The following is a 12,625-nucleotide window of genomic DNA, read 5'->3' as shown; positions in this document are numbered from 1 at the left end:
TTCTTGGATATCGTCCGTGTAGTGCGACCTATCAACGACAACTCTCCGACAGCGCACCTCGACGTCGACCAACAGGATTGTGTATTGTGACCGCCGCATCGCCTCCCGTGCCTTCTGTTGTCAACGTACTTGCACACCGTCGTCAACATTTATTCACGCGCACAAACCAATGTTTACCGAAGGTTTGGAGCATGATTCGACAGAACGCCGGTATGTTTACGTACAACCGTTAGTGCTAGCACTGGCTTGCTAGGATACATAACGTCGCCTGCTTGCACACACACAATACATTGGCGCGATCCATTGTTGTTGTCGTCGCCACGGTAAAGAGTATCCGTTGTGTTGACCGGTGACACGTTTTCTGGTTCCGCCTCTCCGACAGTGTTTGAGGAGACAAGATAAAGCCCAGTGATCGTAAAAGACGGGATACGGTGGTATCGGAATATATGTCGTGCAGTGTTGCAACTGTCTGACTGAAATTAGGCAAGACTTTATGGCAGTAGTCAAACAGTGCAATCGTGAAAGACCAAATTTGTCTCTTAGTCTGATCCAGCCATTAGATAGAGCTATGTTATTTTCTTCCATTTGGCTCTTGTGTCTGTTTCCCAAAAAATGCTAGCTTGGAGCCTCAGTTTATTCTAACTATATTATTGCCAAAACCCCTTTTTTTTTTTTTTTTTGTATACAGGGTTACGGTTTACTTGTTAAGCGTGCTGTTTATTCCACTTCGGAAAATGCGTTATTAGTGTCTAATCATCAATTAGTACGAGAACCTGTGATTGATGAAGCACTGTAGTGCGAGCAAAGACGCCACGTGTTTATGTCAGGTAGCAGCTGGGAGCCTAACTTTAAGACCGAAGAGTAAACTTGACCGTGAATTCAATGTGACCTTATTTATTATTATTATTTGTCTTCCATAAGCCTGCACCATGTTATTTCTATGCTGAGCAGTGATGGATGTTTGACCTGCTGTACAATAACCAAAACAAAAAAACAACATGGACCCGCCGGCAACTGTTATTTCAAGGCATCGACTCGCTTGGCGGCCTTTGTCTGTGCCTGGGGTTAGATGCGATGTGCCGCTGTGGAATTTGGTCCCGGGATACCGTCGTCTGATGACTTTATCGAAAGCTTGCGCTTGCGCTTGCGCTTGCTGGGATCTCAGTGGGGGACAGGAGAAAAACGCAAAAACTGTTGTCCACTACTGCATTTCCAATTGCTTCCTTTCCGGCTGCTGACAAGCATGCAGCAATAAGAAAAGAACATAAGATTGACCTATTTCATATTTTATTCATTTCAGTAATCTCTGGGGAAAAAAAAAAAGAAAAGTTTTTTTCTTTCATCAAATCATGACAAAAATATACAGTACATGTTTTGAGGCATTTTACCTAAATATAACACTGCTCCATACAGGGGCCAGTCTGTCATAACACAAAGTGGCAAACAATTGTTGAACAGTTATTTTGCCAATGTGGGGAGGAAGGAATGTGTGATTTAATTCTGACTGACAAAGCAGGAATGTTTCCACTTACAAAAAAAAATGTTCGCAGCGCAATAGCCGCCATGCGTGTATCGTCTTGAATGTGTGTGCGTGCGTGTGTGTGTGTGTTTTTGATGAATAGAAGTCAGGTATCTGCAAGAGGTTGATTGGCAGGAGGGCAAAGCTGGAACGGGCTCCCTTTAAGCGGGTACAGACGCCGTTATCAACCTCGAGATTAGTGAAATCGTTACATGATGGGCAGGTTGCCAGGTCGTTGCCAACAAAGTCAACAGAATTTTCCTCAGTCCAGCCACCAACAAATACAGTGGTAACTTGACTTACGAATTGAATTCATTCCGTAACTCAGCTTGTAACTCAGTTTACTCAATGCAGGATGCTGGGCAGATGTCGAGGCATCTCCGAACCTCCATTTTTAGCTCACAACACAAAGCAAAAAATAAAAATAAATCCCTGCCGCTGTATCAGTTGTAGCATCGTTCCATCTTCTTCCCTGTATCCGGGGTCGCCTTGCCTCTCCCCAGCCGCTTCATCTAGCCTCATCTGAGGGGATCCAGCCCCGGTGTGTCCTGGGAGCCGTCCGGGGGCATGCTAACTCGATGCCCCAACCACCTCATCTAACTCCTCTCAATACAGAGGAGCAGCGGCTCAATTCTGAGCCCCTCCCCAGATGACAGCGCTTCTGACCCTATCTCTAAGGGAGTGCCCGGAGACCATGCGGAGGAAACTCATTTCGGCCGCTTGTATCCGCAATCTTATTTCGGTCACGACCTACAGCTTGTGATCACAGGTGAGGGTAGGAACGTAGATCAACCACTCAATCGAGAATCCTTCTTCACCGCAACAGACTGATACAGAGTCTCCGTTGCTGGAGATGTCCGCCTGCTGATCTACCACTCCATTCTTCCTTCACTCGTGAACAAGCACTTGAACGCATCCACTTGGGGCAGGATCTCCTCCCCAACCTGGAGAGGGTACTCAACCCTGGTCCACTGTTCCATGGCCAGGACAAAAACAACCCTTCTCCTCCCGAATCGGAGATTCGGCTCTCCGACTATGAGTTGTACGTATCATGATATCAACTGTGTCGTGACATAATCAGCTGTATCGCCACGATTGCATGTTCTGATTTCCACTCTATTAACGTGGGTGACATTTAGTACTTTGCACAGAAAAAGGCCAAGGATGGTCTTTTCCTTGAGCTCAGGGCCAATATTAAACTTTTATAATTCATGCTGACTTTATGTAATTGCAAGTGTTCTGCAAAAGTGAGTGCAAAACATGTTACTTAGCAGCAAAATCCTGGCAGCTGGCAACACATACATTTATTTGGCACACAAGTCTTTTTGCACACCAGTTAGAGAATTTATTGCTTTTTCCCCGGCGCCAGCGAATGCGCTAGCTCGTTAATGAATAATGATTACTCGCTCGCTGTTAATATTGCAGCACATGCCCGTAATTGCTGTGGCTAATCCGTGGCGACTTTATTGCAGCGGGAATATTTTTCTGACAACCACACTTAGCTTTCACACAGGCAGTTTATACAGCACGTGCAAACGGGCGATGTACTGTACATGAAAGACCGCCACTCACATACTGTATCGTGAGGGTATGTTTTTCATTAAATCAAGCAGCCATGCAATTTGATGCAACCATATGTGTTCGTAGTGGAACCTAAGGATATTCGTTGAGCTTGTATCTGTGTTTTCCATGAATTGTCTACTTTTCTGGACGTTTTCAAGCATATGACACAAGCAGCGCACAGATGTATTTATGTCGTATATCCTGGTTTCATTTCATCATACGGAGCCTCTCCCTTTTCCTGGAACTAATCGATTTCTGGTTTCCTGCGCCCCACTAGTTGGACTCTTCAAACGGATGACTGCTGCTGCAGAGTAGAGGAAGGGTCACAGAGGGCAAAATTATTTCCTCTTATAGAGTGAAAAGGGATGGGTTGTTTTTTTTTGGTTTTGTTTTTTACTGTGAACACTCCATGCAAGATTGTCAGGTTGAAGTTATATTGAAAGTTGTCGCTGTGCCCCAGTGCGCTTGAGTCATGGACCCTCAGTGAACCTGCATGCCCTGGTAATCTGGATGACGCAAGAGAATCAGGGCAGTTCCACCACTTGCGTCTCATCAGTTTCAGGCACACCCAGCTGTTGTCATAATTCTCCCCATTTGAAAGGCCTTCTGTGCTTCTGTCTTCTTGGACTGTCCAAGTCACTGGACAGGGACAAGACTGATCTTTCTTCGGTGGGATAGGTTCCGCCCTCATCTAAAACTGTTCTCATAAACCATGAGCATGATGACCTGAAAAGCAAAACTATAAACACAAACACAGTGGCCATTTTGGCACCCACAATCGTCTTTAAAGAAAATACACTCTCCAAAACATCCTGCCCTGTCACATCAACTGTACTTAACCTAAATCCAGACCATTGTAGGGTCGGATCAGGAGGATCTAACAGCGTTACCTTGTCGGAAACTTCAACGTCCTTGTTCGGGTCCTGCTTATTCTTGGTGAGAACTCGAGAGACGGGTTGAGGGCAATCAGTTTGCAATGGTATCTTTCGTCCAAAGTACCCTTGTTAATACTTTCTGGATCCAAGGGGCGGAACAGCATTTGGCACCTTGCTGCACTCCATCTCTCCATCTCTTGAGTTGACATGTATCCTTAGGATCTTTGTGTCATGTCTGGATATGTACCAGACCCACAAAATGCAATGCTGTTACACGAAGCGACTATGGGCTCAATGAACAGCGTTCTAAGGTTTTCGGTTGCAGAAACAATTTGGACGCGATCAGACTGAATCCTGAGATTCCAGAGCAAGACTGAGCTTGAATTTCTGAGATGAGTATGCACATTTTGAAACTTTTTTTCATGCTGCATTATATGTTACAGACTGAAATGTCTTTGGGCATTTACAGTATATGCCTGGATGTCTTTGAGAATGCTGGGTGTAATTATGTCCAGTTCCGTTCAGCACTTTTGTTCCAAACTCAATTGATCTTTTTGACTTTTTTATTTTATTATTTTATTTTTTTTTAAGTAGGACATCCCCTGGATGTTTTAGGATATGGCCAGCCAAGACCTTTGCGCTGACCCTCTCAGCTGCTAAACTAGCCATTGTCTCGTTGTAGTCTTGGTTTAAAAAACTCAGCTATGTTTCTCTGGTGGTTAAGTGGTTACCCTTGTTCAAGACACCAACCGGCAGAAAGAATGTGGGCAAAAAACACACATGAGCTTGACAGAGCTAGAGAGGATGCGGCTATGGATCATCCACTCCCAATATCTCCCCGACCCACAGCTGTCGTGTCCTTGAGCAAGACACCGACACCCTGAACTGCTCCCTGGGTGCTTAAGTAGCCTCCTGCTCCAGTATGTGCCACAAACAAGTGTGTGTGTTTGTTGTGTCCACTGCTGTGATGGGTCTAATGCAGAGGACGAAAAAAACCTACTAATAAAGATGATGATTTTTCTGTATAGCTTAAGGGCTTCAGACTCCTGTTGGTGAGCCCTTTAGTGAGTTTAACCTGCTTGTTTGTTGGAAAGGGGAATGACAGGGTTAGGACAGCCAGGGATTCTTCAGCACACTTGTTCTGTAGCTATGCCCGACGTTGCCAAACCCTGCTCCCCACTGAGATGACCCTGGGCATGCGCTCCAGCTGTACAAACACAGCCTTATTGCTGAACACACTCATGTTTAAGCTGAGCCAAATCCAATTATTGAGCTAGCCTTGAGACTCCCCCCGCCCCTGTCTTTTATATATATTTTTTTATATTTCAGTAGCACATATTCAGCCACCATGTTCAGAACATGAGCTGCTCTGCCAGGCTAAACAAGCCTGACAAATGTGCGCCAGTGTTCTCTTCTACATTCTACATACATGTTAGCTTTTGTTCAACTCTAACTTGACTTGTTCAACTCTAACTTGACACTTTTTATCCACCTTGTTTTAAAAGAGAGAGCTCAAAGTCAACAGGGAGGGGATGCAAACACTCTCATGATGGCCAATCAACAGGAGCAGGAGGCACCTAAGAGTCAAGCCCATATGAACATAAGTGCGCAGACAGTTTTGTTCCCTTCGATCACCTTACCTGCTCACTCTTTGTTGTTGTTTTCTTTTTTTTTAAAGTTTTAAGATGATCTTAAAAAAACAACTGATTTAGAAGCTGCCACATCACCCTATAGACCCCCTAACTTCTAAGGCTGGCTGTGCTCCAGATGTCAGGAGTATATATCATGCAAAAGCTCCTTGTTGCCAGCTATTGCATGAGAGTGACAGGGAGGTTTGAAGGATTAGTCAACATACTGACAATTCTCCTCCATTATCGCTGTCGAACACACCAAAGTTCCAGACACACGTTTTCAGAATGTATTTTAACTTCTTTAATGTTTTAAGCAGGTCCCATTCCCCCCCCCCCCTGCTTGTAGGGCACCTTTCAATGATGTCGACGGACATAATTGTATCCTGTCGGAGTCACGTTGACGAGACAATGGTCGGACCAATTTACACTGTCACGCCATTAGATTGGTGACAAAACCCCAACTGTCTGTGATCTCCATTTTGAGACCCCTAGACACGACACAGGGTTTTTAGGGGTGAACCTGTTCTCATGCTTGAGTTTGAGCTCCCGAGTGATAATGGTTTCGACCATCGCCTCACTTATATCATTAGGAAAACAGCAACTGGATGCAGGCGTTAAGAGTTAAGTTAAAGGCAGTGGCCTTGCTTACCGGTAAGCTTCTGAGCACATTAAGCCAGGTGGGTTGCTGGTTTTTAATGACGAAAACAATAATGCCTTCCCTGTTACAGGCATGGCAGCATTCCAGATGAGGTCAGGCATCAAGAATTCCACCGATAAAAGCATGTCGTACGGTATGTTGGTAAGTTTGATCCACAATTTGGGGAGCAGGCCCTCAAGAGTGATTGGGCAGTGACCGGACAGAGCTCTGCAGTTGAGCATGGCAGATTTTGCTGCTGGCTGAAGAAGTTTGGGAAAACTCGGTGGTACAAATTTCTTGGCCCTGAGGCGCTTGTGCGGGAATCTTCACATACTGCATTTTCTCCTTAATGGTCTTTGCTTTACAGTGCCGAGATTTCATTTCCTTCATTGAGTGTGGTCATGATTCGGGCCAAATGTTCTGTATTTCAAAGAAAATAACTATTACTGCATTGGTCTTCTGGGAGGTCTGGCATGGGCAGCCTGCATGCGTTTTAAAGGGAGGTCTGTGTTTGGGGAACTGCCACGGTCGATTCTACAGAGACTTGCGTTGGGATGGCACATTGTTACAGCCTAAACGGATCAAATTATATCAATTGACCAGAATTGAGTGTGTTCTCAATTGCGGCTGAAGTCAGGCGAATAGTAAAGAATCATGTTTCTCTCACATTTCTGGCACTGTTACAGTTGAGTGACAAAATAATTGAAAAATGACCAACTTTGCTCCAGAAATGCCTCATTCAAGGTAACATTTTAAAAGAGGAATTTTATGAGTGTTATCTCTTAGGTCAGTATGAACTTGTGGAGTAACTCCTACTCATTGCTTGATGTGCTCAGACATGTTGTTCCCGATTTAAATGGAAGCTTCATTTTTGCACACTGTATTCTACTGGTGGACCTCACGAGCAAAGTGTGGTCTTCAATCATCCAGTGAGTCTTACCTTTGGAGAACACAAGCAAACAGTGAACTAGTGGAGCATTGTGCCACCCAGCTGTCAATTTGAATCCCTCAACGATGCGATATGATAAGGGCGGTCATATGTTTCTGGGCTTTGCGCAGAGTGCAGCTATGAATAATCATCATCGAGAGCAATGCATTTTCTTGGTTCTGGTAAGGAAATTATCCATGAAGTCTTTGCGATTTTTAAATTGGCATTGGCATTCCATATTCTTGGTTACGGTAAGGGAAATGAATCAATTATCCATGGAGTCTTAGGAATTTTTAAATTGGCATTGGCATTAGATAGTAGAAAACATGTTTTCTCGCTACGAAACAATTTTTGTCACGAAGAAAAAAAATTAAACCCCAATAATTTTTCTCTCACCTGTTGACCATTAGGTGGAGTGGTGCGTGAGGTTCAGAGCTAATCATCGTCACGTACGTTTAACAAAAAAATAAAAATTCCTCGTCTTGAAGCTGAAAACACCCATTTCGAAAGTGCAAAATCCAAATCATCATGCTAACTTTGCCAGCCCAGGGAACCTCACTTCGGCTTCCCATCTCTTTGGAAACCTCCTAGACCAGTTCACAACATTGGGTTTCCCACAGGCAAATAAGTGAAACTCGGTGCTTTTATTTTAATTGAAATGATTTGTGGCAGTTATTGCTCAATATGCAGTAACAGATGCCCTTGCAAGTTATTGCATCATCAGAGCAAATTGGCTCGATCTGATCTTGATTTAATTCGATCTCCACAGACTCCTTTATCTCTGCCCGACTACATTCAAATGAATAACATTTAAAACCTCTGCTCGGCGAGAAGCTAAATAATGCATTAGTCAATCTGCTCTTGGACCCAAGGACAGAGGAGCGGCAGAGGAGCGAAAGATGGATCATTTGGGGGAAACAAACCCAGGATTGTCAACCCTCGCTTGCTTGAGTTTCACATTCTTACATAATCTCCCGGCTGTGTTACATGCTGCAATCGGCTAAATGCGGGGCCAAGGCCATCAATCACGGCTAGAGTCAGTAGTCAGGAAAACAAGTGGCTTTTTTCCATCTTTAAGTGGGTGTGATGGAGGATGCATTCTGGGTGGATGGCAGTCCAACTGAAGCCTTCCAGCTGCCTCGTTGTGATGCGCTCACCCTTGGGAGAACATCAACCAAAGCAAGCCAATGAAAATAAATGACCTGAAGAAATGTAATTAGCATCTGTGAATCTACGGTACCTCCTTAATGACCGTGTCACGTTAGTCCGTCTAAGTGTTGGTCCAGCCTTTGAATAGACGCGCTTTCAGGAAATGACGAGCAGCGGTGCCTTCACTGACATCACCGTGGGAACCAAAGTGGGGCTGTCATGACTTCCTGCTGCTGATATGCACTTTGAGCACCAATGGGCCAAAGGTGTCAATTTCCTCTGCGACACATGAAAGTGCACTGTTCCACTGAATCGTTCCAGGGCTTGCTGTAGCTCTGCACGTTTAGGGTTTTTGATTGGACGGTTATTAACTTTGCTGCTGTTTTGTGAGCTGTCAAAGGGCTTCTGAGGGCCTCATTAAAAACCTCCACGTTAAATGTAAAACCAGCTATTACTGAATGGGACAACCGTACCGTGTCTGGTGCAGAGATTAATGTAAGTGGTAAACCTATTTTGGTCATTTGACAGTTTCCCTCAGTCCGTAATGGCGTTTAAGGCCTCCGGCGGTGGATTTCACAGGTCTTTCTGTTTGTATTGTCCCACCACATAATCAGCTCGTAGAAGCTTGGCCATCGTGACCACACACATGGTCGGCAGGTGGGCTCAACCTCGAAGGAATTATGCAATTTTCTTATGTTACACTCTTTGGTCAAATTTTCAAGTTGCAGTCAGTTTTTGTCAGGTCCGTCGTGATGAACCATGATTTATAGCGAGGCAAGGGCACAGCCGGTATGAACATTATCGTATTCGCTCCCTGTTTGTATTGCAGGCCCATATTTTGCGGTCCCCAAACGGCAGCAGATAGTTTAAGAAAAATGGCTGCCGACAACTATTCATAAAAAATGATGGATGCTATAACATTCGTAAGATGAGTTATCCAGTTCCCTTTTAACCCCTGCACACAAGCTTTTACACGAATGTGCTTTATCATGTCTGCTTGAGTTTACAGCTGTTCCAACCATTACCACTGAGTTGCCTGGATCTTCCCATTCTAGCTCTTCCCAAAGGTGTTTCAACAGATTGAGGAATGGATAGTCACAGTGATTCCCAAGTTGTTCCTGCAAAGTGGGATGCATCGAATGGTCTTAGTCAAGAGTCCACGTTCAGCCGACAGACGACGCTCGAGGGACGGAGGAGTTGTAAGAAATGTGGCAGATGGATTTTGATACTTTCAAAGACGGTTTTGAAGAAGATTTGTAAGATAATTAAAACAATCCATCAGGAAGTGGAGAACGTGATGAAAGTGCTGGTTTGGTTTCTTAGGTGTCCTGTGTGAAAAGGGAAAATTGTAACCAGGAGTGTTCCTTCGCAAGGCAAGCCAAGACTCTGTCATGGCCTTTATGACTCCTCACTGTCGCAAGTTTACAGAGTGGCCACAAGCAACTGTACACACGAAATAATCCCAGGGTTTCATCATGATGAGTCGAAAATCTCACATTTGGACCAGGACTAGGTATGGCAAAAGTCCTCCGATAAGAGAGAAAAGGTTCCTTTTATTTCCTCTGATGAGGCGAGCAGCGAGGGAGGGGAAAAGAAGGCCACAAAGTTTCCGCTCCCAAAATGAAGTGAAGTGAATGTTCGCAGACTTTAAATCCCTTTGAATGTGGATTAGCAAAAATATCTTTTCTTCCTTCAGTTTTATTCAGACAGGAGCCAGTTATGAAAAACGCCTGTCTATATTTCAACATTGGATGTGCACTTATCAAATGCAGACATGCCTGTAACTCAGGTCCAGGGTTTTGGTCCATGGTCTGAGTCACTCCCTTTTTTTTCTTTCCGTTTTTTATTTATTTATTTAATTTTTTTTCATCCCAAACAGTTGCAGCAGCTGACACAATGTCAATTAAATAACATAAGGCTGCTGTTACTACTGTTGATTAGTGCTTTTGAAGACCCAGTGTAACCCCGAGTTCGCTTCCTTGTCTGCTTCCCTGCACGAGACTTTGAAATAATCGTACTGGCCTCAGAGGTTAATGAGTTGTTGACCTAGTTGTCTGCTTTACTTTCTTCACTTGCCCTTTGTCACCTCGAAACAAATACTTGGATACCTGCTGGAGGAGTGGCTGTTTTCTTAACCCTCTGTCAGGTTTTAGCCTCATTCTCTTCGTCTCAACTGTTGCCACCGTTGTGACATCAGACAGTGGACCTTCGAAATGCGACTACAGTCTGTTCCGGGACTTGAGGGATTCCAGGGTTTGTTTAGTTTGAATTGTCAGCACTGGTGGTCACGGACGACACGCTTGGGTGCAATGCTGGATGTTTTGGCCGAGGTTTCAAGTTGCATCAGTATTTTGATAAAGCGTTCTCATATTGGTCATTTGTGTTCCCCTACGACAGTAGGTCCATTAAATGTGCATTGATATGTTCTGTGGGGGTCTTTAAACTCTTGAGAACAGTGGAGGAACATGCAGTTGAATCATGTTATTAGCTTTTCGCACGTGTATAAAGTGAATTTTAGTGGTTTTCAAATCTGACTGGCGTGCCTCCAATGTAGTCATTTTGCTGGTGGCTAGGAATAATCAGCATTCAGGGTTTAATGCATTCACCCCAGCCCTTACACCAAATTTGATCCAACCTACTTCGGAGTACAAATATTTCCTCAGAAGGCCTCACTGATGAAATAGTTGTTTCACTGTGGAAATCAAACAAAACGTGGTCCGGAATGATTTAGAATACTTTTTTTTCCCACAACTTTGACAAACGTGAAGATGAAAATCTGAATTTATCAGTGTGCATTCCGTTCTTCTTTTATACAGAGGGGTACATCCTGGACTGGTCGTGAGCCATTGGCAGGCTCCATATAAACAAACAACTATTCACACTCGAATTCACATCTATGGACAACGTAGGGTCTTCAACGAACCTAACGTACGTTTTTGGAACGCGGTGCTGCTTGTTTTATTGTCTCGGGCAAAATTGTACTGAGCAGCCTGGACAGAGACCAGACACCTGTGGTGGCATTTCAAGGGTGTTCGATCATCAAGTATCCCCGCCCGCGCCGCCGGCTCTGCTTGCTTCGCTCTGACTTGGCAAAGGCAGTTGACCCGTGTCATTGCCGGGTGTTTATGACCCACGAAGAGCAGCTGTGGGCCCCCTGTTCTGTGAATCCTTGAGAATGCGGGTCCTGCTGCGTTGCTAATGGGCCCTGTCCAACATTCCTCCCGCCTGTCCCCGCCGCACGAGATTGGATACGAGTTTATGTTCCTTGACATCACATCCTTCCCACATTTCGTCTGTCGAGAAGGACTTAAATGACTGCAAACTCACACAAAGCTTTCCTACAATATAAATGATGCTCATGCATCGTGAAATGGATTGTGCCAATGTTTTTGCAATGCTTGCATTGACATTTATCTTGCCTTGTGATGGTCATTTTTCGAGTGACTCTTGATGATGGAATCGCTCGTGTCCAGGTTTTCGTGAGGGCCAACAACGGAGATGCAGTGTTCATCCGGGAGTTCACCCTAATTCGACGAGACCACCTCTCAGAGGACATTCTCCACGACACCAGCCAAAAACCTGAGGACCCGGTAAGTGATTTTTAATTCCATGTTGGGATGATTTGTATACATTCCTGAATAATTCCTGCGGAAATGAAGCTGTGTCCCTTGGAAGCAAAAAACTGCCAATAAATCAAATGTGTTTACACGTGGGAGGATTCTGCTTGCTAATTATGTGAATGGGACGTGTAGGTGGAGTTGTGGGCGGTTTGACATAAAACAGTGCGGTGGATGCAAATATGCACTCGCAGTTTCTACATCAACTAGTTGAATACGTTGAACCCCCGCGTGCCGTGAATAGCGAAAGTCCGTGAGTAATAGAAGGCCCCCTAAAGGAGGTTTGTAATTGCTTATGTATGCCGCGAGATGGGGGCGAATATGCAGTGGTTCACTCTATTCAACATCCTTCCGTGTTGACGCGAATCAAGTATTGAGACTTTTATTTTCATTAAGCCGTGATCAGGAGGACGATTACAAATCAATGATGTGAGCCACCCGTTAACATGCGACATCACTTACATATTAACATACGCCGTCACCAACTGCTGAACCGGCATGCATATTTCACTGCATTTTTGTCTGTACTCAATGGTATATTCTGTGTTTCAGTTAAGTGAATTTTCTGTGAAAGAGGCTTGTCGCAAAAATTTGGTGGGCTTGGAGGCCGAACAGATGAAAAGCAAATGAGCGATGTGACCAAAGACTTCTTCGGCCTCATGTGTCATGCACACACGTCTTAAGACGAGGAGGCCCCAGCCTCCCA

At 44.6% G+C, this 12,625-nt stretch overlaps 1 protein-coding gene across 3 annotated transcripts in view; it reads left to right on the top strand.

Moving 5' to 3' along the window:
- adamtsl3 (ADAMTS-like 3) overlaps window positions 1-12,625 on the top strand; it is a 48,112-nt gene that overhangs the window by 5,216 nt on the left and 30,271 nt on the right. For all 3 annotated transcript variants that reach the window (XM_061668835.1, XM_061668834.1, XM_061668838.1), the window contains exon 2: window positions 11,776-11,892. In XM_061668835.1, the coding sequence (XP_061524819.1) occupies window positions 11,776-11,892 (117 nt within the window). The remainder of the gene's footprint in view (window positions 1-11,775; window positions 11,893-12,625) is intronic.

The sequence above is a fragment of the Phycodurus eques genome, chromosome 23 (assembly GCF_024500275.1).
Source record: "Phycodurus eques isolate BA_2022a chromosome 23, UOR_Pequ_1.1, whole genome shotgun sequence".
NCBI lineage: Eukaryota > Metazoa > Chordata > Actinopteri > Syngnathiformes > Syngnathidae > Phycodurus > Phycodurus eques.
Note: the sequence above shows the minus strand (reverse complement) of the source record. Positions and strands in the feature narration are given on the sequence as shown.